This window comes from Neolamprologus multifasciatus, chromosome 23, assembly GCF_963576455.1.
Source record: "Neolamprologus multifasciatus chromosome 23, fNeoMul1.2, whole genome shotgun sequence".
Taxonomy (NCBI): Eukaryota; Metazoa; Chordata; class Actinopteri; order Cichliformes; family Cichlidae; genus Neolamprologus; species Neolamprologus multifasciatus.
The window spans coordinates 2961633-2987752 of NC_140460.1; the positions used below are offsets into that span (position 1 = coordinate 2961633).

At 37.6% G+C, this 26120-nt stretch overlaps 2 protein-coding genes across 3 annotated transcripts; both read left to right on the top strand.

Annotated features, from left to right (window-relative positions):
- Positions 1-8417: 8417 nt before the first annotated feature.
- Positions 8418-12026, top strand: LOC146490710 (chemokine XC receptor 1-like). Its single transcript, XM_085150214.1, has 2 exons — positions 8418-8908; positions 9020-12026. Exon 2 carries the CDS (start codon positions 9022-9024, stop codon positions 9997-9999), a length of 978 nt encoding a protein of 325 aa, XP_085006340.1. The 5' UTR covers positions 8418-8908; positions 9020-9021; the 3' UTR covers positions 10000-12026.
- A 7206-nt stretch (positions 12027-19232) lies between these two features.
- Positions 19233-25964, top strand: LOC146490711 (uncharacterized). 2 transcript variants are annotated; one of them, XM_085152136.1, is made up of 12 exons: positions 19233-19738; positions 21323-21506; positions 21660-21802; positions 21881-21972; positions 22110-22338; positions 22450-22503; positions 22611-22673; positions 22895-22978; positions 23307-23398; positions 23485-23543; positions 23678-23821; positions 23917-25964. In XM_085152136.1, exons 1-12 carry the CDS (start codon positions 19712-19714, stop codon positions 24057-24059), a joined length of 1314 nt encoding a protein of 437 aa, XP_085008262.1. In that variant the 5' UTR covers positions 19233-19711; the 3' UTR covers positions 24060-25964. The 2 variants fall into 2 exon arrangements, with proteins under 2 accessions (XP_085008262.1, XP_085008264.1); XM_085152138.1 differs by lacking the exon at positions 19233-19738 and having other exon boundaries at positions 21388-21802.
- The last annotated feature ends 156 nt before the right edge of the window (positions 25965-26120 follow it).

Below are 26120 nucleotides of genomic sequence, written 5' to 3' on the forward strand. Positions count from 1 at the left end.
CTTGCATTATAAAGTCAAAACTGTGCAAAACTCTCCAGAAACCCCTCATTTCTTTATATTTTATTTCAAGGAGCCAGACTTCTTTTTTTTGTCTGTTAAGCCACTTAACTCTGACCTATGAGTCATCCAAGCATAAAAACAGCATGTCGGGGGGTAAATCAGCACTTTATCTACACATAACAAACAACTCAACAAGGAAGCTGGACTGGAAATCAGTGGCGACAGCTCGTATGCAGCGAAGAATGATTGGCAACGGCTTCATTTTTCGGCATAACAATGAACCTGAGGCACTAGACTCCGACAGATACTGTCAAATCTGTCTTACTCATAGAAATACTACATGATGTGGCCCATTTCATCAGTGCCATGACAAAGTCTTTGTCTGAATTGGAAACATCTAAATAAAAGTGCCCTATGTCTATATGTCCAAATAATTGCACTTTAACAGATTGCCATTAAAGCCATTTAACATTAAGCAATACTAAAAAGTGCTTTAGCTCATTGCCATGACTCCTGACATTGCAGCTGCACCATCCTCCTCTTTAGAGCTACAGCACTTTTCCCTCTTTTTTCCAAAGTGGCTGCCACCTCTCCTCTCTCTGGAGCTGTCGCCTCCTCCCTCTCTGGTGTTGCTGCCCTCTGCTGTCCATTCATGCTGAAAGATTCTGACATGAGTTTGATTTCCAGTTCTTTCATGCAAAACTCAGGTTTTCATCTGTCTTTAAACTCTTTGGTCATTTGAGAGATGTGTTGTTTAAAAGCTATCAAGTAAAAAATCTTCCCATGTGAGTAAGATGTTAAAATAATTTAGAAAAGAAATTAAAAGCATATTCAGAGATTCGTTGTAGATCAAAACATTCGTGGTTATCAATAGTTAAAGTATTTATACTATTATTCTCTTGCCGTGTTCTTTCAAGGCCAAAGAAGTAGGAAGTGTTTTTTTCTCTGTGTGTTCAGTTCATTGAAGAAGTTATTTAATTCACCTGGAAGATTTTTTGGTTGTTTTCTTGTGTCACTCAGTTCTTTTATCCTCTCTTCGACAGCAGAAGTCACTGAGTGACGACACGTTTCTCCAACTGAAAACACAACGTCCAGATGATTACCTGGATGATTGAGCGTGCATTGTTATTCTCTCTTTGTTTTTGACATCTTCTCTGTTGTATAGTAAGGTATAGTGTCTAAAAAAACAGAAGATTTTTTTTCTTTTTTGATTTTTTTATTGCTATAGATTTATAAATATTGGGAGTGAAAGAAACATGGAGCATGTAGTGGACATCAGGTCTTGTTTGATCACAGAATGATGTAATGTAGTATTGTTTGTTCCCATTTGTGTCTGCATTTCTGGTAAAAAAAAAATAAAAAAAAATAATAATAACATAAAAATATTTTATTTAATTAAAATAGGTGAATCAAACAACTTCTCATAGCTTTAAAAAAAACAAAAACAAACATAAAAAAATCCATCCAGCACACCTGATATAATGGTCACCTAAACCTGGGTTGTTAGGTCATGCCATCCACAGCACTAACAATGGTCATGGTTGGTATGACCAAGGTTGGGTGAGGATTTTAATCAGAACTGTGGAAATGTTGTCATACTCAGTGCTGTCAGGAGGTGACGTGGAGGAGTGACACGTCATTCGTGCAAGAAGGTGAAAGGTCAGAGGAGCTGAAGCAGGGCCGTGGCAAAATGACGGCACCCAGCGTCCATTATGTTTAAAAACTAATGCGTAAGCTAGGACTCTGAAGTTGCCACCGGCCTGTGAAGGGACTCTTTCCACGGTCTCAGCAGAACGAGGAAGTCTTATTTCATTTTGTTTAAGAGCTTTTTTCTTTCTTTCTTTTCCTCATTAGAGACACCAACAGCAAAAGAACAAAGGATATTTAATTAGATTAATGGAGTCTTATGTTGATATAAACACAGATGTCATATTCTTGTTCTTTTTGATGCTGTTTTATATAATTGCTAAAAATCTGTATCAAAACAACTCAAAGTTTTAATCACCCAATTCCACAACAGGTTTGATTAACATCAAGGACCCGGGACGCTTTGTGACAGTTTTACTGCATCACATTCTTCTTCAAAATGCATTTATGGAAAAAAACTCATTTAAAATTGTTAATGAAACGTTTTGTAATCATGAGATAAGTGAGTTCAAGTTGTGATATCTAGATCATCATAATTAGGTATGTGGATATAACTGCATAAAAAACAGTCACTATGATCAAGAAATAAATGAATATATGTATTACACATGTCCTGAGGTTCTTGATCAAGTTATGTGGCTGCCTCTGGTTTGTGTGCTCTGACATTTTCTTTTTCTAAACCCAGGTTGTCTGTTTTCTGTTTGATGTAATCAGAGGACCAGCTGCTTTAGATGTGGGAGCGTTGCCCTATATTCAGGTTTCAAAAAGCTATATAACCTATAAACCTATTACTTTGCAATAAATAAATAAAAACATAAACTCAGTCTCAGTATCGTCCATCCATCCATTCGCTTCCGCTTATCCTTTTCAGGGTCGCTGGAGCCTATCCCAGCTGTCATAGGGCGAGAGGCGGGGTACACCCTAATTTACATTTGTTTGACCCTTTTCTGTGTATATTTCCAGATTGTGTGGAATACATACAGCCTTTCCAACACCAAAGCAGTTTACATGTGATTGTTTCTCAACACAATGTTCTTATATTTTTAGATGACTTTGGGAAAACTTACAACAGACAAATTAGAAAAGATTTTAAATTTTGAGGAATTTTGCTGCCAGCTTCCTGTTGCAAAACCAGTTGTTTGTTTCGATTTCTTTGGCAAAAACGCCAAAGATAAAAAGCTCTAAATGTTTTTTTGTTTATTGTTTTTTATACTAAAATGATGATCAAAAAGCTTAAAACTGTCAGGAGTTTTGATCTTTGCAGCTTTTTGTCTCCTCCTCCCTGCTCTCTCTGTGTGTTTTGTTTTGTTTCCTCTGATCCTTGGTTGGACTCATCGCACGAGATTGAACATGTGGGAAACATAAGTACACTTATATTTGTTTCCTAGATTTCAGTTTGACAGAAATTGATTATCTAATAAACTGCAGCTATGACTATGAGGAGGAATCTATGATAAGAGTGAAGTGGTGATATTTGGATGTATTTCCGTTATGATTTTCTTCTCCTTTGGGACAAGCTGGAAGAGGTGGCTGGAGAGGCAGGTCTGCAGACTGGATAAGAGGAAGAAGATGAATAATTGGATGGATGTAACATGGGCAGCGATTAAAGGAGAGGAAACGTCTAGCTTGTAATCAGCAGTCAGTGCTAATGTCTGCAGCTCTGATGGTATGGGAATACATTTAGTGTCCGGCCTGTGAAGGGACTCTTTCCACGGTCTCAGCAGAACGAGGAAGTCTTATTTCATTTTGTTTAAGAGCTTTTTTCTTTCTTTCTTTTCCTCATTAGAGACACCAACAGCAAAAGAACAAAGGATATTTAATTAGATTAATGGAGTCTTATGTTGATATAAACACAGATGTCATATTCTTGTCATTTTTGATGCTGTTTTATATAATTGCTAAAATCTGTATCAAAACAACTCAAAGTTTTAATCACGCAATTCCACAACAGGTTTGATTAACATCAAGGACCCAGGATGCTTTGTGACAGTTTTACTGCATCACATTCTTCTTCAAAATGCATTTATGGAAAAAAACTCATTTAAAATTGTTAATAAAACGTTTTCTAATCATGAGATAAGTGAGTTCAAGTTGTGATATCTAAACAATCATAATTAGGTATGTGGATATAACTGCATAAAAAACAGTCACTATGATCAAGAAATAAATGAATATACTTATTACACATGCCCTGAGGTTCTTGATCAAGTTATGTGGCTGCCTCTGGTTTGTGTGCTCTGACATTTTCTTTTTCTAAACCCAGGTTGTCTGTTTTCTGTTTGATGTAATCAGAGGACCAGCTGTTTTAGATGTGGGAGCGTTGCCCTATATTCAGGTTTCATAAAGCTATATAACCTATAAACCTATTACTTTGCAATAAATAAATAAAAACATAAACTCAGTCTCAGTATCGTCCATCCATCCATTCGCTTCCACTTATCCTTTCCAGGGTCGCTGGAGCCTATCCCAGCTGTCATAGGGCGAGAGGCGGGGTACACCCTAATTTACATTTGTTTGACCCTTTTCTGTGTATATTTCCAGATTGTGTGGAATACATACAGCCTTTCCAACACCAAAGCAGTTTACATGTAATTGTGTCTCAACACAATGTTCTTATATTTTTAGATGACTTTGGGAAAACTTACAACATTTTGAGGAACTTTGCTGCCAGCTTCCTGTTGCAAAACCAGTTGTTTGTTTCGATTTCTTTGGCAAAAACGCCAAAGATAAAAAGCTCTAAACTTTTTTTTTTGTTTTTTATACTAAAATGATGATCAAATAGCTTAAAACTGTCAGAGTTTTGATCTTTGCAGCTTTTTGTCTCCTCCTCCCTGCTCTCTCTGTGTGTTTGTTTTGTTTTGTTTCCTCTGATCCTTGGTTGGACTCATCACATGAGATTGAAACATGTGGGAAACATATAATTACACTTATATTTGTTTCCTAGATTTCAGTTTGACAGAAATTGATTATCTAATAAACTGCAGCTATGACTATGAGGAGGAATCTATGATAAGAGTGAAGTGGTGATATTTGGATCTATTTCCGTTATGATTTTCTTCTCCTTTGGGACAAGCTGGAAGAGGTGGCTGGAGAGGCAGGTCTGCAGACCCGGTCCTGGATAAGAGGAAGAAGATGAATAATTGGATGTAACATGGGCAGCGATTAAAGGAGAGGAAACGTCTAGCTTGTAATCAGCAGTCAGTGCAAATGTCTGCAGCTCTGATGGTATGGGAATACATTTAGTGTCCATGGCATAAGAAATGTGCCCGTCTGAAAAGGCAGCATCAACACTGAAAGGTATCCTCCCATCCAGATGACATCTTTTCTCAGGGTGCATTCTGCTTTTATTTACAATTTATTTTTAACTTCTTTGCAATTGGGGTTTTAAAATCTAAACAACAGATGTATCCTGAAGTCTTATATTTTAATGTGTCACCTAATTACATATTCCTAAAATAAAGGAGAAAAAGAAGAAGATAAAAAGCATAATTTTGGCTCTATGATTACAAAGTTGGCAAGTATTATTTCACAGATATGCAGATAATGCTACAACCAAAGAACCACAGGCCACCTGTTTACCATGTGATCAACACAGGTGTGGCAACAAAAACATAACTCGGAACTGAAAATGTGACGACTTTATAAGGACATGCTTTAAGTTACAGTCTCATCCAGCAGCCTATCCATTTCCTCTAGTAGGAGGTACGTTCATGTTTCATCTGTACAGTAATGTTTTGTCATAAACAGAAATCTGTTGTAACATGATGTCACTTAAACAAACACTTGTGTTTATTTTCTAGGTTCCTGTGTGACAGAAATGGCAAAACCAGTCAATTTCAGCTATGATCCATCTAACTTCAGCTATTACGATTACTATGAGGATGAAATATGAGTGAAGTGATGAAATTTGGATCCTTTGCCATTCCGATTTTCTACTCTGTTGTGATCACACTGAGCCTGACAGGAAACATTCTTGTCTTCATAATCCTGGCTTTGTATGAAAAACTTAAATCTCTGACCAACATTTTCATCCTCAACTTGGCCTCAAAATATCCTGTCTCAGAGGGATGCTGAAAAACAGCATCACTCAGGCTGGATGACTGTAATTCATTATTATCAGGATGTCCTAAAAACTCCCTGAAAAGCCTTCAGTTAATCCAAAATGCTGCAGCAAGAGTCCTGACAGGGACTAGAAAGAGAGAGCAGATTTATCCTGTATTGTCTTCCCTTCATTGGCTTCCTGTTAAATCCAGAATTCAAAATCCTGCTCCTCACATACAAGGTCTTAAATAATCAGGCCCCATCTTATCTTAATGACCTTGTAGTACCATATCACCCTATTAGAGCACTTCGCTCTCGCTCTGCAGGCCTACTTGTTGTTCCTAGAGTATTTAAAAGTAGAATGGGAGGGAGAGCCTTCAGTTTTCAGGCCCCTCTTCTGTGGAACCAGCTTCCAGTTTGGATTCAGGAGACAGACACTATCTCTACTTTTAAGATTAGGCTTAAAACTTTCCTTTTTGCTAAAGCATATAGTTAGGGCTGGACCAGGTGACCCTGAATCCTCCCTTAGTTATGCTGCAATAGATGTAGGCTGCCGGGGGATTCCCATGATGCATTGAGTTTTTCCTTTCCAGTCACCTTTCTCACTCACTATGTGTTAACAGACCTCTCTGCATTGAACACATTTTAATGACCACCCTGGTGTTGCCTGCTCATTTGGTGCCACTATTAAATGAAAGTAAAACAATTATCCAACTCGACTATGCATTCTATGTGTGCAGGCTCATTGCTTTCTTCCACTGTTGCCTGAACCCCATGTTTAATTATTTTTTGTGTGCAAAGCAATATAAAGACTTTTGAAGTAAGTGTAAGTCAGAGTGCAAAACTGTATGAATGTCTTAGGCGCTCAGTTTCTTTTCTTGCATGTATTGCTTTTTTGTTTTTTCCCAACATGTGCCTTTAGTAAAAATGTCTTATATTAAAAGAAGATGGAAATGGACTCCCATCTCAGCAACTTGCATTTGAAGTATGTGTGAAGTAAAATAATTTATTTGAAAATAATAAAGCATACCTCAAACATGCATTGTGACAAATGTCAAAACCTTTTTGTTGTTTTTATTTATAGCCTGTACCACATTTTAATGGCAAATGTTGATCCAAACTACATTAGAAACAGGCTTATTTACAATATAACAAAACAGTTTCAAAATACACAAAAAACTAGTTGTATTAACTAATTATTGCTAAAAATAAAAGTATTTTGGTGGTCATTAAAATGTGGTCAGTGTTTACAAATTGAGGATGATTAATTTCATAAATCACAACACACTGCTCTCCCCTACATAACCTGCCTTTTATTTTAAAATATTATTTTTACCAAAAAATAACAACCAAAAACTCCATATGGGAAAACAAAGCAGCACCACCGTTTATGCCTAATTTTCCAGACCAGAAAATTGGATTTTATCGTCGTTTTGGATTGGAGGCAAAGCTGGTGGGGCCACGAGAATCAAACTAGCAGTGATGGGCAAAGAGAGACTTTGTGAAACAATGAAACATTTAAAGCTGAAGTTGTATCCAGGTTTCCCAAATATCTGAAATCAATTTCCACAGTGACACCTACTGGCCAGTTTTGACAATGACACACACAAGTTAAGTCAAAGTTAAAAACTGTCATCTCTGCTGTATCCAGAGCAGCATACAGACAGACGAGATGACGAGCCATCAGTGCAAAACAAGCTAGATATAAAAAAGAGAAGAAAATATTAAATATACGCTTAAGAGTTACAGTTAGAATTTACAATTTACGGTTTACACAGGTGTGGTTTTTAAGCATTGCATAATTCTAAAGATGGCAAAAAAAAAAAAAAAAAAACAGGCTTTAAATAATAACGATTGACAGATGTTTTGGAGAAGCACCAAACAATGAGACTGTTAAAGAAAACGAACTGAATGAAATGAAAATGTGCATCGGAAAATACGGTTTTCTCCCGCTATTAGAGGCTGTTTCAGTCGCTTAGTAATTCAGTTGCACAAACACTGCTATATTTTTTTGTGATAAAAAATAACAGTATTTCAGCTGTTAACTCCCGAACTTTGTAATCCTCAAAGAAATGGTAAACTGAAGCTTTCTGGTAGTTTCGTTAGGTTTGTTCCTCACACTGTTAAATAAAACTAGAAGCTGCCCTGTTGTTTTATTTTTTGGTTTTATTGGTTTGGTCACAGTTTCTTCAAAGATAAATATTTAAATAGACAAGATTACATTTGCTTTCCTTCTAAATAACTAAAAGATACGTTTCATTATGTTATGGTATGTTTATTCTGACCAATTACAACAGTCCATTTCACACTGGTCAATTCCTTTTTAAATCTGAACACGTCATGGTACAGAAGTGGCTCATCGGAGGATAAAGAAGCCTTCCCTCACTTTATTTGTCATTTCTGGTGCCGCGGATGCTGTACCTTATGACGTGATGACGTCTGACTCAGTCTGAGTTTCAGGTTTTGATTTCGCCTAACTTTGTTTGTGAGATCTTTACAAAACGTGTCAGTGAGAATTAAAAAAGGAGGTGCATGTGAAGGTTAATGTGTCTGTTCTTGTCTTTTGGCTTTCACACTTTTTTCCAACAGTTTCTGGCTTAAGATGAAGTCGCTGCAAAATATTTTATATTTTCTGTGGAAAGTCGAGAAAAAGAGAATAGATGTGATAAAGAGCTGAAAATGGTTTCCTTCTTTATTTTGAAAGCACAGCAGCAGTTGTGCCGCTCTCTCTCTCTCCGCTGATCGTTCCGCTCACTCAGCAGTTCGCTTCTTTTCCTCATTTGTACTAATTTGTGTAATTAAGTGGGCGGAAAGTGCACACTAGTTTTCACAACACGGCAAAAATGATAAGGACACAGTTGGTATTTACCCTCATGCATGCGCGTGTGCGCGCTTGTAACAAACAGTTGAGATGGTATTAAAACGTGAATTCAGTCATTCATGTCAAGGTAAGTCATCTGCTGAAAGTGTGGCTAAACGCACCAAAATCTGCGTTTAGCACCACGTCGCCACACGGTCACGTGATGCGGGTGTTTGACTCACACTTGGAAGTAGTGTTTAGAAACATCGGCGCTTAAGTAGCTCGACACACTGCAGAGACGTCAGCATCGAGTGTCTCATCCCAACGTACTATTGCAAAAAATCAATAAATACATAATAAAATAAATTACCGCAGAAGGCGTTTCAACCAACAGGCTTTTGGCATTTCATCAAGCAAGAGGTACGTTATTTATTTATTGTCTTTACAATATTCTTTTGTATTTATAAAGAGAAATCTATTGCAAAGTGTCATTAAAGTCATACCCTTGTCTCCTTGGTTCCTGTGTGACAGAAATGGCAAATCCAGCCAATTTAACCTATGGTAACTTCAGCTATGACGATGTCTACGAGGATGAAATCTGTGATAAGAGCGAAATGGTGATATTTGGATCCTTTGCCATTCCGATTTTCTCTGTTGTGATCACCCTGAGCCTGACAGGAAACATTCTTGTCCTCATAATCCTGGCTTTGTATGAAAATCTTAAATCTCTGACCAACATTTTCATCCTCAACTTGGCCTTCTCTGACCTCTTCTTCACCATCGGTCTTCCCTTCTGGGCCATTTACCACGTCCAGGGATGGGTGTTTTCTGAAAATCTCTGCAAAGTTGTGACTTTTATCTTCTTCACTGGGTTCTACAGCAGCATTCTCTTCCTGACCATCATGACCATCTACGGATACCTGGTTGTGGTCCATCCTCTGTCTGACCTCAGCACACCTAAATACTCCACCGGGGTGTTTCTGTCTGTCCTGATTTGGATAATCAGCACTGGAGCAGCCATGCCCTCCCTCCTCTTCAGCTCAATCACCAAGGTCCACCACAAAGATAAAGAGTCACAGGGCTGTGAATATATTGATCCACTGTGGGAAACTGTTGGTGTCATCCAACAGAATGGTTTCTTCCTAGTTGCTTTTGTAGTCATGACTTTTTGCTTCATAATAATTGTGAGAATCACAAGAACAAGATCTCACACGAGCAACAAAGCAGTCAAATTAGTCTTCTGTAGAGTTGCTCTATTCTTCATTGGCTGGGTGCCGTACAATGTTGTCATCTTTTTGAGAGCCTTGCCTGCTCATGTGGTCCCGTCATTATATGAATGTGAAGCAAGCACCCAGCTTGACTATGCATTCTACGCTTGCAGGCTCATTGCTTTCTCCCACTGTTGCCTGAATCCCATCTGTTATGCATTTGTTGATGTGAAGTTTAGGAGTCATTTAAAGTTATTGAAGGTTAGAATGGAAAACCTCATATCACGTAGAACAATGTACTAGCTACTCAGTTGATTTTCTTGCATATGTTAATTGCCCTGTTATTTTTTTCTCTCTCCCAGTGTGCCTTTAGTAAAATTTCATATCTCATATCAAATTTATCTAATTAAAAAAAAAAATAGGAACTGCTCCATATGTCATATGTTGCACCCGACAATCAATTTCAAGGCTTTTATTGTGTGTGTGTCTGTGTCACACAGTGTGAAGTAATTATTTGACCCTGTGTTGTTTTTATGATGTGGGTTTTATTAGTAAACCTAGTTATTGTATTTTGTATCCTTGTGTTTTGTTTCTTAGTGAAATTTCCAACTCATATCTCCCCAGTTAAGACAATGAGGTGAAGTTGCCCAGAAACTTTTTATATGACTGACGGTCATGTAGAAACATCTTTTCTGTAAAAAACAAAAAATAAAATAGACATTATATAAAGTGAAAAACAATAATCTGCTGGAATACCATGAAAAGCATACAACAATTGGACACAAAGGGTCATGAATCGCTGTGTGACAGCCAGGAGATTGGACCGAAATGCTGGACTTACGGACAATGAAGGAGTGAACTAAAGAAGGCAGCTTTATTGAGGCTGCAAAAACTCAGGGGATGTAGTAGCAGCTTTGAAACTGAATCTCAGGCCATGACGGGACTAAAATACACAGTGGGGTAATCAAACAGGACACAGAAGGGAAACACAGCTGGGACTAATTGCGCAGGATGAGACAAGGGAAGCAACACAGAATACAGACACGTACCTTCAAAGTAAAACAGGAAGCACACCAACAGAATTTATGGACTCAGAGATCCGATACAGCCACAGGCTATATCCCAATTCAGGGTCTGCAGCCTTAAAGTACGCAGCCTCAACGATCCTCAAGGGCCGCGTACTTAAAGACCGCTAAGGCCGGAAGTGCGAGGCTTGTGAAATGAGACGGTCTAGCCTCCGTTGCGCTGCCCAGGTTGCCTAGCAACCATGATACTAACAGCTGGAAACGTTTCATACAGCTTTGTTTGACAGAAATGAAGGAGAAAATCTTTTGTTCATTTGTTTGTTTGTTTCTACATGAGCTTTGATCATTCTCTGATTAAGCTCAGCTATTGAACGGCGTATATTTTAAAGTAAAGGCTTTAAAACTAAGTTAGTACAAACGTCACTAATGTCACATAACTTTGCCGACATGTGGCCAACAGTAATGTTTTAATGTTCTTCGTTATTAAACATTTGCACATAAATAAGTGACATAATATTCAGTACTTACTTAAGGTTTACTCTTCGGGCGCCCCTCATCCGCTGTTTTTTTTTCAGCAAAATTATCCACACCCACCGCTGCGCTGTGCATTCTGGGATATGTTGGGCCACCAAGTCTACACCGCCACGTCCTTAAAATTCAGGGAAATTAAGGACGCATTTGAGGGCCGCATTTCGAGCAGCCTTCGAATTGGGACAGTCTTCGTCGCGTCGACGTAATCGGCCTTAAAATGCGGCCTTTAAGGCTGCAGACCCTGAATTGGGACACAGCCACAGTACACAGGGAACACAAGGACAGGGATAACTTAGACAGGAGACGTGGGACCAGTGCAGGCACAGAGACACAGACACTAAACAGAGGGAGCACAGAAACCAGAACCTAAGTAATAGCAATTTCAAATAAGAATTTATCCATAACATAAGAGACTCTTAATCCAAACAAAAACACAGATTCAACAGACTCAGGACCATGACACAAAGTTAGGTTGAGTCAACATTAGCTTTTCATTTAGTATTGTTATAATTTGTGATCTCATACTAATTTACCATGAAACAGTTTACGTTATTTCATGTTTAACCAATATAATTTTTTATTTTAATTATATATTTTTATCATACATAATATATTCTGTTATTATATCTGCTAAACCACTATCCACAAATATCTGTATTTTCTCAGTATTACAAAATTGTAAGACCATGGCCAAAATATCCTTTAGCTTGTTGAGCTGAATCTCAGAGTAGGAAAAGTCAATATAATAGCAGTGAAGTGGAAGTGATCTCAGCACATTGTGGAGTCAAGTATGCATCCCTTTCTCAGGTCCAGGAAGTCTGTGGTATACAGTTAACCTTTGAAAGGTGATGCATCTCAAGATTTGCAGACTTCCTGTTCAAAAGAGTGTGAAAAAAAAAGAGTCTTAAAAAGACTGTTGTTGTTGTAGCACTGCAGTTATTTTACTGTATTTTCATCCACAGAAAATATAAATACATTTGCCACATCATCACACAGAACATTTTTTGATATCCGAAAAATACTTTTCATTTTCACCATACAGAGGTAAAGCATTCAGCACATTTACTTCTTGTCCCTGAAAATAAACTGGCATCCAACCTATTGGTCACACGTGGAAGAAATAAAGTGATTCTACATATTTTTGTGTGAGACAGACAATACGTGTGTCGTTCAGACTCTAGAAATGTAGGAACACGTGAATTTAACCATCAAATGTTTACATATACCTTAGTTTGTTCTTTTGTTTGTTTTTACAGACATCATTTTATTACAAGTGTACATAGCTGAGGCAGCTCATCAAAACGTCAAAAGGTAAATTAAAATGAGTGATGAAGCCGAGGGTTAGAGTTAGTCCTGAAATCCTGTGTAGGTCAGTCAATTACATCTATGACTTTAGAATAATAAATAAAATTACACAGATTTCCCTCAAATGATATCTAATTTTCCAGAAATATTCATTGATAAACACAAAAAACACAGAGTTTAGTAGCGTGTTTAACTAATGCATTAGACTACCAGTCATAGAAACAAGAAAACACAAATATTTTAGAAATCTGTAGCAAAAAACCTTGTTTAAAACTGAAAACTGTCACAGCGAGTGAGAAGAGCCGTGTGGAAAAGGAAAAGGAGGATCCAAGCGCAGGCAGTCGTGAAGGTGTGAAGGTGATTTATTGAACACAAAAATATAGAGTGGCAAACGGCAAAACGGAGAACTAAACTGTACTGGGACAACTAAACTACAGAGCATGAACAAGAACACGAACATAAAGGAAGGAAGGAAGACGATGGTACATGATGATGATGACGGCAGTGATGACACAGATGAAACATGGTGGATACACAGACGGACCAGCAACTACAAACACAGAAGACACAACTTAAATGCACTCAGAGAATCACAGGGAGATTACACACAGGTGGGAGTCATTAACGAGACGAGAGGTAAAACTGAACACACTCACATGAGACGCAGACCTTCACAATAAAACAGGAACAAGAAACCATCACACTAAGACGCAGACTCGACATCGAGAGACAGACAGAAAATGACACATGGAACTAGACATATACTAAACAGACACAACCGAAGAACAAATCCTAAACACAAATAAACAGAAACATGAAACTCTAATAATAAACATCATAATCATCATCAACACAACAAATGAACAAGAAAACAATCCCTGATGCAAAATTAAACCAAAACATAATAAACTCAAAATACTGGGCAGAAACTGACCCAGAACCGTGACAGAAAACTGTAAATAACAAACTTTTTAAACCCAAATCTGAGCCTGATCATTGGACTTCTCTTAGAAATCAGAAATGATTCAAAAACTATTTCTTTTCCTGTTTAGACATAGACACCAATTTAAGGTAAGGCCATAACCTGGTGAGCTGAGGTGTAATGCTAAGAATGATTAGGTATGTCTCTGAAGCACATGTACATGACTATAACTTGATGAAGTTGGAGCTTGTTGGTTTCCCCTGCCACACCCACCCACATACATACATGGCATAACATGGCAACTAGCAAGTAGTTCGATATTTATATGTACTGTTTCGTTTTATCAGTAAAAAGGATTTGACAAATACACAAAACAGATCTACTGTTACAAAACTAAGAGCTTTTGTTCACTAAAACAGTAAAGGACTTTTAATTTGAAAATGAAAATGAAGAAATACAAAGGGGCAGATATAATCATCACCTCAAGACAGCTGGTGAGTGGGTCCATAGTGTAACGTTTAGCTCACTTAACTAACAAGTGAATGATCCATGGTTTGAGAATGGAGGGTGAGACAGAGGGTACGATGGTTGTATTGTAACATTACGCCTGTGCTGCCCCGGCAGCTGTTGCAGTTTTGTGGTGATGCTATAACCTAATAATAAAGCGAATAATATAATTAAAACAAATATCAAGATTCCATCCATGCATCCTGGAGCCCTGAATTGGCTTCATTTTTCTTATGAGAGAAAATGAGTAAACCCAAAGTATACATTTTCAAAATGTATTAATATAAAGGTTCAAGTTAAGAACAGCACCGTGTCTCCTCCTTTGTTCAGCATGCCAAAAGGAAAAAGAGCACCGTACCCAAGCAGTAAACACTTTTATTATGAGACACAGAAACAGAATGGTAATATGAATGGTTAAAAGTCATGGTTCAGACTTGGCTTCTCCCCTTATTTGGAGCTGGGTCCGGCCCTCGGGTCATCTTAAATCTCCTGGAGCAGACATCTCCCTGTAATCAGAACAAAAACAACTCCTCCCTACTTTTGCAGTTTCTATGGAGATGTTTTCCTCTTGGTTGGTGTCAGCCTTTACCAAACACCTTAAATATCCTGTACCTCGCTGTGCCATCTACAGCGCAGCGCAGGAAGCATCCCCCAAACATTCTTAAGGCAGGGGCGGGGGGCTCCTTGTTTGTGCTTGTGTTAGTGTTACTACTGTTCAATATTTTTTCCTATGGGCTTGTGTTGTATGGGTTTGGCATTTTGTTTCAAGACTCTATTCTATAATACATATTTGTGTAATAAAAGATAGAATATTAATGTGTGATTAAAAAAGATGTGGCAATTATGGAATATAAAATAATGAGATATATAAGCACCAAAGATAAAAAAAAAATAATAGATAAAACTATTCATCCTTAAATTAATATCATCAATTAACCTAATCCCACGCATGTCTCAGACTCTGGGAAGAAGCCACAGTTGAAGCTTATAAAGTTGGGGAAACCTGCAGTCTGCTGAGACTGAATAAGTCACTTGAATGAGTGATAAAACATTTCTCCCACTAAAAACACGAATGTTTTCTCTGCAACACAAAAAATAACCTATTTTGATGAAAAAAATATTTACTTTTATTGTTAAAATGACACGCACACCACCTGCAATGTTGTTGTTGCTGCGGAGCTCATTTGTCGTGCTCAAAGGTGACACCTGATGGAAGTTGAGCAGAAAGTACAAGACATTTTAAAATCAAATGGTAACCCTTGAGGCTAGCTTACATGAATTTTGTTTTTAAAAAGTGATTATTTTGCAAGAAGCATGTCTTGCATGTAAAGTATAATTAATTATTAATAATGCCAAAGTGAAAGAACATGATAAAAAAAGGATAATATAGAAAACATGAAAGCTTTGTTGCACTCAAGGGACACATGAAGTTTGAATATACTGTTGGAGCTCTGACAGGAGATTTGTTGCAACTTGTTATATATTAAATATTAGATAGTAAGTCAAAATAATAGGAAATTTTGTGTGCGTGGCTGTCGCTAAAATAACTGTTTTAATGGAGAAATTAACAACATTTTGTTATGCTATGAATAGACAAAGAGGGACAAACTCTGAAGGGCCTACAGAACTGGGATGGTGAAGGACAATGAGAACGTTCTCACAGAACTTTGGTCTAAAAGGAATTTTTGCCTGATTTGAGGAAGACTGACTCATCATTTACAATTCAAGCGGTGGTTGCACTAAAGTCTAACAGTACAGTCAAAGTTCATTTCAAATATTCCTTAAAGGTTATAGTTGAGACCCTGGAATGCTTTAATATAGTCTTAAAAATATGAACAGCAGATCAGTATGGGTTTCATGTTTATTTATTCCTAACTTAGCTTTCATTTCCCCCCACATACTGAATAATGAGATGCTGTGATGGGTTTTTATTGTTGTTGTTTTGAATGTGAATCCGGGTTGATATGATTTGACTGATTTGTCTATGGCTTGGTGAACAGAAGACAATTTTCCATTGATGTGGAAAGTTATTCTATTCTAAATATACAACCACAGACTAATGAACTAATTCTTAGATTATAAGGAAAACAAGGACCCTTAACAACTAAAAGGAAAAAGAAAAGTATATGATATCAGGATTAAATGTCAATAGTGGGATTTTTGGTTTTCATCATTTTCCGTTGTTAAGATGCTCACAAGATGTGATACAAACCTCTCTACGGTTAAAAATTAGAAAAATGTTTGAGCATCTTCTTCAGACTCGTTGAAAGTTTCATTTGAGTAAGTATTTCCGATAGATGCTTTAAAGAAACTGGGTGAAAAGATTCCATAATTATGGGGTTTGGGAGATCACAGTTGAAGGAGCTATCCAAGGGAGTAAAACTTCCTCTCAGGCTACTGATCTTATCTTGAAAAAAGCTTAAAAAGTCATTGCAATCCATATCTGGTGTACAAGGAGAAGAGATGATGTTTTTCATTGTATCGAAGAGAACCTTAGGGTTTCTTTTTCCTACTGCAGGTCGTTTAGAGAAATAAGTGGCTCTTGCATCTTTCACTGTGTCGTTAAAGGTAGATAATAGTTCTTTCAAGTGCAGCTTATAAACCTCAAGTTTTGTGGCTTTCCACTGGTGCTCAGTTTTACAGCAAATTAACCTAAAGCTGCGGATAGCTTCTGTGAACCAGGGCGGGGATTTAACAGTGCCACCTTTCCTGATTTCAAGACTTTTTAGACATTGTGAATTGAAGGAGGCCACATGCTGTTCCATATCATCAGTTTCAGGTAGATTATTATCAAATAATTCCAAATTCCTCCACCACAGAGTCAGTAATTAGTCGTAAATGCTTCACATGAACAAAGGGCACAGAGGAAATTTTTTCTTCAGATCACAGATAAAGTAGAGATCAATTAAAAGACGTTTATGATCGCTTATAAAAATGTCCTCACAACAGACTGGTCTGATATCCAGAGCCAGTGACAGAATCAGATGATTCTGTGAATCTGATTCTGTCATAAAAAAGTCTAAAAGATTAAGAAAATCAGAAGCAGCGTATCATAAACTGTCATTGACGTGGAAATTAAAATCCCCTACCAGAAGGATTCTTTCCAGCTTGATGGTGGACAATAAAAAGTCCCCAAACTCCACAAAGAAAATCCCAGCTAATGCAAGTGGTCTATAGATTAATATCAGATAGAAAAGGTTAGTGCTATTAGTCTTCATCATCTGAATATCAAATTAGTTAAAAGAAGGGGTCTTCACCAGATGACAGTTTAAGGAGTTTCTAGCTATAACAGCCAGCCCATCTCTATGTCCTGAAAGTCACGGTGTGGTTAGACAAATACTTATAACTCAAGTATTAATAAATGGTGTAAAGAGGAAGTGGAGCACTCACTCACAAGTTTCATCCACATGAAACTACAGCAGGTGCTGCAAACTGAAACCTTTGTTTATGTCTATGGTCTATTTGATGACTCACCCAGTTAAACTCTGCCAAGATACAGAGATGCATTTATCAACTGCCTAGAAAATGATTAAACTTGCTGTAACTTCCTGTTTTTAGAGCCGTACTAATGCTCTTCTAGCAGCTTCAATGTATATCTTCATTTGGACACATTTAAATAAAAGTAAAGAAATAGTCATACTTTGTGTCAAACCTAATTTTAATGTTATCGATACAAAACATAGTGTCTGTAAACATAATCTTGAAGTGGACTTTTGAACTGTCAGATTTCTTAAGAAGTGAGTCGTAATTCCTGCTTAGTAAATGTTTGACTTCTTCATGTGCTGAATAGATGTCAAGTCCTCGTTTCACAGCTGGAGACTTTAATTTTTAGCAAACAGAAGGACAGGTTACACCCAGTGGATGCTTTATTAGAGTCCTTGCTGTCTTAATTCTTTGTGAAACAGACTGAACAAGGTGTGTGTAACAGAGACTTTGGTCCATATTAACATCATAGCCTCACGCAGTTGCTACACATTTGTCGTGATCTAAATCTCCCATTTCATCACATCCCCCAAAAAATAAATGAGTAAAATTTGAATTACAAGTTTGCAGCTCTCAGTATATTTAGATATCAATCTAAACATTTGTGAATGTTTTTCTGTAACTGAAAATTTAAAACACAAGTGTGTGAAGATAAAAACTGAAAGTGAAATTTTAAAAATAAAGTTCACTTTTTCCCACATTCTCACATTTACAACATTTTTACCTTCACAAAGGTTCTCTAGTGGATCTAGATTTCTGTTTAAAAGACACTATAACTGCATAAAAGTATTGCCAGGAATAATAAAAATCATGGCACTGCATCTGGCTATCTTGAAAATTAAATATTCATCGCAACTAAATTATTTAGAGAAAAAATATTATTGGCTTTTTCAGGCAGAGGTTTGATTGTGACACTCTGAGACAGTATTTAGCTCCGTATTTGTAGCATATATGAGAAAACGAGGTCACTCCTGTTTGTAAGAGAACTGCAGGTTGTGACATCAACTCAAACAGACATGGAAAGTCGCAGCATCACCTTAAACAACAATGGTATGTTGTGTCATCACGTTAAAGACGCAGCTCATAGCTTCACCTCGAAACACGGCGGCAGGTTGTGGCATCACCCTAAAGAGCAATGGGATCATCCCCAAACGTAATGGTACCAATTTAAACACCCGTGGTATCATCTACAAATGCAGCGGCATGACCTCCACATGCATCACCCACAAAATGTCGAGGATGTCATATCCACAGTCAGCAATGCCAAGGGATGTCCCCCCCAAACACCGAAGCAAACACCGAGGCATGTTGTAGCATTTGAAGGCCCCATCTCAAGTCACAGCTCAGTGTTCATTATGATCTCGACACACCCTTTCCAAAGAAATTCGACTGCACAATAATCACTTTTGATTGACCACTATTATGCTTCCACATCACAAACAAAATCTGCCCTTTGTTCATGTTTTACCACATCATGGAAAATACCTTTAGATGGGTTATGATTCAAAGCACTGCTGTATTCCTTACGGAGTATGTTTGGGTCGTTATAAAGGAAATTTCATGCCAAACATTTTTTGATGTTTCTTTTTGTTGGTTCTTTCTTTCTTCTTGTGGATTAACTTTAAACTGGACGGCTGCTCGATCTGAGGTGTGGATCAAGAAGCTTCATAAACCTGTATGGTCCTGTCTTTGTTCATGATTAACTATGAATCACACTGATAATCATAATTTGGCTGACTCACATCTACAATGACAACATTTACATAGCTCAGATCCTTCATTGATTGGTTGTAGTACAATAGCACAATATATATGGACCCTAGACCAGTAGGGTCCACTAAAGACAATGAATCTGGGACGGTCTGAATAACGTCAATCCAAAGCCTTACACATAACAGTATATCTGCTCACTGAGCCAGATTTATTGACCTGGTGATATGGATGTTGACACACACAGAGGAAGTAAGAGACTAGGGAAATAATCTAAGATATGTCTTTCATTTCACAAGTGAAGGGAAATGTGTTTTGTTCCAGCTTCCTCAATTACAGCTGTAGCACCGCCCACTAACACACATTGAAACAACTGTAACTGTCCTGGAGGGTGGACTCATTTCTTCTGAGACATTTGGAGGGTTTCTTCTATTTCTCTTAGAGGGACTTTCAAAGAGGAGATATTTTTCTGTGTCAACTCAGATGTTCCGGTTTATTTGGATTCTCTTAGCTTTCTGATTCCCATTATTAGATGTGGTGTGCAAACATTTACTTTAAGGTAAGAAACTGTTCTTATTCAGTTGTTTTTGTCAGTCTGTGTTTAATATTTGTCAGAGAAATGTTGAAATCCTTTTCTAGTTTAATGGATAAAACTGAGAGCTCTCTAAAACGGCTTTTTTTCTCCTAATAGTTTTCCTAGAGAAATCCACATACATCTCATGCTTGTCACGGTCCTGGGTCGGTTCGACCCAGTTTCTTATGTTTTAGTTTATTTTTGCATTATGGATCATTTCTTATTCGCTGGTGATACTGATTTGATTATAATTATGTTCTGTTCCTTTAGCTATCTGATGATGATGATTATTTCTGGTTTAGGTCTTGCTATCGTGCCCTCATCTTTAGTTTAGGTTGCCTGTGCTTAGTCTTCTCTGCCCGTATGTCCCTCTGTCTGTCCATGGTGTCTTGTCTGGTCCTCTGTGTCTGTTAGTTTCCTGTTTTATTCTGAAGGTCCTTGTCTTATGTGAATGTGTTCAGTTTACGTTTCCCCTGCCTCGTCAGTAGTGATTTTCCCCAGGTGTGTTCCCCTCCTGTCTCTCATCCCTTAATTACTGCCTCAGTGTATTTAAGCCCAGTGTGTCTTTATGTCAGTGTCGCGTCGTTAACGTCTGTTCATCCTCTTACCCCCTCTGTGTGTTCTGTTTGCCTGCCTGCTATTTTATTTGCATTCCAGTCTAGTTAGTTCTTTGTTCAGTCTGCTTTTCCTCCATAAAGCTGAGGGTTTCGAGTTCACCTGTGCCTCCGTGAGTCCTGCTCTTGGGTCCACCTTTTTGCCTGCCTTCACACAGCCGAAACATGACAATGCTGGCTCTGTCCACCAAAACTGCATTTGTAATCAAACAGTAGTTAAAAGGCGAAAAAGTTTTAACCTAACATTTATGTCCAGCAATGTGTCGGCTGCTCAATACTTGCAAATCTATGAATGACAATGACATTATGCTCTCAAGCATCTTTAAAGCAAACACTTTCAGTGTAATCTGCCACTAGGACTTCCTCTACCCACCACATCTCCCCAATCCTGAAGCAGCTTCACTGGCTCCCGGTTAAATTTCGCATCCATTTTAAAATAATCCTTTATCCATTTAAGGCTATTCATTCTCTCTCTCCACCATACCTCTCCGATTTAGTACAGATGAACTTCCCATCCCGGTGCCTCAGATCGTCATCTTCTTTTTCTCTCTCTGTTCCTTCCGCTCATCTGATTACAATGGGGGGCGGGGCTTTTAGTTGCTCTGCCCCTCGACTTTGGCATTCCTTACCCCCTGACCTCAGAAACATTAGTTCATTCCCTCTTTTTAAGTCCACCCTCAAAACTCATCTGTTTAAAATTGCTTATGTTTAAACCTCTGTATGCTCTTAACTTTTATCTGTTATTCTTATTATTGTGTACATTTCCAGTTTTTGTGTTTTTATCTGTTGTACAGTGTCCTTGGGGGCTTTGAAAGGCGCTATTTTTAAATAAAATGTATTATTATTATTATTATTAGATGTCTACATGCTGGAAGTATATGAATACTTGCAGAAGTAAATGAATATTTAGAGTGCCAATGGATGACCTGGTATCACTGTGATATTTATTTGACAGATGTGGATGTGGATTCTGATTAGTCTTAACATCATCTCAAAGCTGCATGGGTATTCAGGGGGTTACTTCCCAGAAGCATGTGACTCAATGTTACCCGATCATAATGGTGCAGCTCCTCAAACCACAAACCCCCCCTACATGGTTGAATATGTGCCCGGCAGCTATCCTGGAGAGCCTGTTACAGGTACAGGGAATGATGTAGTTTTTATTTTGTTAAATTTGTTTATCACAGCAATGTCTGGTGTAATTGTAATTTACTTATTAAGTTATTACAATCTCTCTTCATTCTCTTTTTTCCAAATCTTTGCTTGGATGAATTTTTGAAACAATTTTCAAGTTTTGCTCAAGAGCGAGGAATCCACATATTTTAGAGGGTTTATGTTAGAGGCTCGAGAGGTTGCAGATGAAACACGTCTTACTGGAAAATTTGTTCTACTTGAGCCTGACACGACTCGGCTCCTGACATGCGGTGTTTTGGAAGTAAGTAGTTGGAATTTGATTTATTGTTTTCATTTTTTGTAAATCTGAAGCTCTCTTATGTTTTGCCACTCTTCTCAGGATTCAGCTGTTAGTCAAATAAATAATCGCAGAAAAACTTTGATCCAAGTTAACTGGACTGCGACAGAAGCAGAGCAGGACATCATGTTCAGGTGACTTTAAAATTTCTGATATTCTATGGCTGACGTCCACGGTGAAAACGAACCTGACCTGCTTCAGATTTCTGTAATATTGCAATGCAACAGAAAATGAATTATATCAGCATTCATTCCCTTCTAACATATTTCAGAGCAACATTTATTCTTAAAAAGGTACAATTCTGGGAAAAAGTGAATATCATCTTACCTCAGCGCACTACTACTACAACTACTACACCGGAAACATCTACTACACCGCAAACATCTACTACACTGGAAACATCTACTACACCGCAAACATCTACTACACTGGAAACATCTACTACACCGCAAACATCTACTACACCAAGCACCACAAAGTGCAACACCAACATAGAAGAAGTAAGAACCCACAGGTGGATTTGATTTTGTAACACTGTGCACAAAGTGACTCATTAACCTTGCAAGAGCTTTTTTTGACAACACTGCTCCCTGTTTCTGATTTACTTTCAGCGAGCAGGTATTGCACTGATGTGTTTTGATGGTGTTTTGGTGGCACAGATGAAAGTAAGTAGCATATTTAACGATACTCAAGACACGCACTAAATGCTATTCAGCCCCACCTTAAAAGAACAAAAAGAAATGTAATTGTGTTCTACTTCATGTCTTGTTAGGTAATATCCAATATAGGCAAAGTCTTACTGGCCAGTGAGGCTGTTTTTCATCGTATAAATAAGGTAAGAGCTGGGGGCCTTTGGTGCTCACAGTGTTTTATTTTCTTCTCGTCCTGCATCTTTGTATTGCTTCCAAGAATTCTTTGAGTATGTAGTTAGTTTGAAAGCCGGGGGTTCACGGGGTGCTGGAACTTACCCCTGCTTCCATAGGGTAAAATATGGATTTTCAGGGCTTTCAAGGCTAACTTATAATATGCACTGTTGTTTTTATTTAAATTTTGTAGGTGTGTAAGGTAGCAGGCAACGTGCTCTGTGTGGCTGTTGAAATCTCATTCCTGATCTTGTTTAGTATCGGTGATTCCTTCAAGGTGAGCAACAACTGGTGGTGGAAAACACGTCTCAGTAACAACATCTGTTTAAGTCTGTGAAGGTTCTCAGCATCCAGGTAATCGTAGTCAAAGGAGCTTGCAAAGAAAAAGCATCTGGACTTCTTTAAGTTACTTGAAGACGTTTCACCTCTCATCCGAGAAGCTTCCGACTGACCTTAGAACTGAAGAAGCTTCTCGGATGAGAGGTGAAACATCTTCAAGTAACTTAAAGAAGTCCAGACGCTTTTTCTTTGCAAGCTCCTTTGACAACATCTGTTTAATTTTTCCCACATGTATTTTTAATGTGTGTTTATATGTATTTTTTTAGGTCTTCTTCTTTGCTCTTGTGTGTGTGATGATAGTGATTAATTTCACTGGAATAGTAATTTTGTCTCTGGGGATTAGAAGCGGTCCTGAAAGGTACGTTTAATTTCACTTTGCATGTGCAAACATATCAACTGACATTTGTGCAAAATGTTTATTTCATTTTTTACGTTCTCTTCAAGAAGGAAGATTTGTGAATACGCTGCCAATGTTTGTTTTGTTATCCATAATATATTTACAAGTAAGAAAATTCTTATACTTAATTTAAGAGTATTAACTTTACACCTTCAAAAAAGAGTTTGAACTTTTTTGTGGAGCTAGTTGCCACTGCCTTTACATTGCTCTGATATTATTTCCATGTTTGTTTTGGGCCAGTTGCTGTCATATTTCTTGGTGTTATGGAGAATGAGAGCGGAAATAACGTGAGGGACTCTTGGCTTCTGAAAGTGATGATTGCTTTCACAGTGTGGGATTTCCTGAATGTAATCTGGATTGTCATTTTGAGCAGTGAGAAACGAGGTGAATGCCTTGTGCCTGTCTGAATATAAGAATCTGCATCAAATACAGCATGAAATCTAATGAGGAATAATAATATTCGTATTTTTCTGTTACAGGCCATTTAGGAACAAGCGAGAGAAACAATCAGAGGAGACTCAGAGATGCTGTTGTTAATATTGTGTCAGTAATCCTCTTCGCTGGAGCCATTTCTTTTTCTATAGCCATCATTGTTGGTATATTTACTTGTCAGAAACAATAGTTTTGTGGTTTGTTTGAATCACAATCAGATTTCTCTTATATATATATATATATATATATATATAGTATGGTTACATCACACTGATCATATCACACTGTTTATCTGCTGCTTCCTCATTTAATGCAAGTAGTGCTTGAGGGTCTTATTTATTGTATCTTGTAATTTTTCAATACACCAGGCAGACTACACAGACTGCATATTGCTTTAGCACACTACAGGGGCAATTCTAGGATCAGAGCTTTGGGGGTGCTGAGCACCCAGAGAGCTGCCCAGCCAGGCAAGATAAACTTTACTCGTCACAGTGAGACTTCTTCCCCGTCTCTGTCAGTCCCTGCATCCCTAAATGTCTCCAGTTGTCCCGAGTTCTCTCTGACTGTCTCCTTGGTGCATTTAAACCCCTGTTCCTCCCTGTCCTCGTCGACTGTTGTCTTCGTCTCTGTTATCAGTCATCATCATTTTACCATCTCTGTGCAAGTCTGCAAATTTCTTTATTAAATCATGAAATTCTTAAATTCATCACGTCTCTCTGTGCCTGGGTCCTCGTCACAAAACATGACATCACTGTTTTGTACATTTTAACTCAATTGAATCCCCACATTTGTGAAAGAAAAGCAAAACACTTTTTTGAAATGTCTGTAACAAATCTGATAAAGGTTATTTAAATGCTGCAAAAGAAGAATGGATTGGAATAAAAATATATATATATCCTAACCTTAATTACTGGGGAGAATAATGAATGATGCTCACAGGGAGTAAAAAGTAAACTGAGTGCATTTTCTGGACAGAGATTCACTTTTAATGTGTGTGTACCATATAATACAGATACATAAAAAAAATACACTCCAAAAATAGAAGAGTCCTTAAAATATTTTTAGATTTTTAGTAGTGTGTCAGACAAACAGCAAAAAAAAAGAAAAAGAAAAAGTAAATCTTTGGGCTAAAAACGCCCCAGGCACACTATATAGCTTGTTTTTCATTTTCAAGGGAAGTTTTCCTAACGTAGGTTAAATTAATTCTCATCACAGTTAAGCACTACTTCGAGGATGAAGTTAGACCACCTGTGTATCTTGGAGGCATTTTCTTGCAGTCAGATTAAGAAAAAAAGGCCTAATGAAAAGCCACACAGAACAGACATTATTAGGCAGCATATATTTAACAGTGGAGAGAGCAGATAATTTCACATACCTGGGGCTTGACATCACACAGGACCTGTCACACAAACACTCTGAAGATGCTCAAGAACTTCTACTCATGCACCATCCAGAGCCAAAGTAATCTTTCCAACACTGCATATCACATCACTGTACGTGCACTCAATAACAAAATAATGTATTTCAATAATTTTTTTTACTGTTCACTGTAAATCTGCACACTGCTGATTTGCAAACCTTTTTATTTTCCATTTTTAATTTGAGGTCATTCTTGTATTTTTAATGGTCGAGAATCAAAGCAGTTAAATTGCACAGCAGTAAGCATTTCACTGCATGTTGTACTGTGCATGATTGTGTATGTGACAAATAACATTTGAATTTGAATCTGGGATAGATCACGTCTAATTGCAGTCATCTAATAACTATGTTCATTCTGCTTTGATAACGGCTTATAACTCAAGTGTTAATTCATAGAGGTGGTAATTTAACGCGTTAATTACGGTTAATTAATTATAATAATTAATGCGTCCTCCTTTTCCCCAGATTTGAAGGAGGGGTCGGGTGTATCCTTCGTGGTCCACCATATCCCAGAATTCATAGCGCGGCTCAGCCAATTCCAGTTTCCAACAATGGCGGCAGCTACTTAGTTTTAATATTACTCTTTCTGGATCACAAAAAAAACTCTTACGATATTTTCAGGCCAGAATGTATAAAAATAGCATTTTATTTTTAAGTCTGCTCAATTTTGGTTAGAAACATTATTTTTATACCTCTGTTTTGAATTGAAATGCAGTTTAAATGCCCCCGCCCCCCGGAAATTAAAAAAGCTTGAGTTTACAATATTCATGTTCATGTCTATTATTTTATTCTATCGCCCACTAAAACCCTTTTAAACTTTTGGGGTAAATTT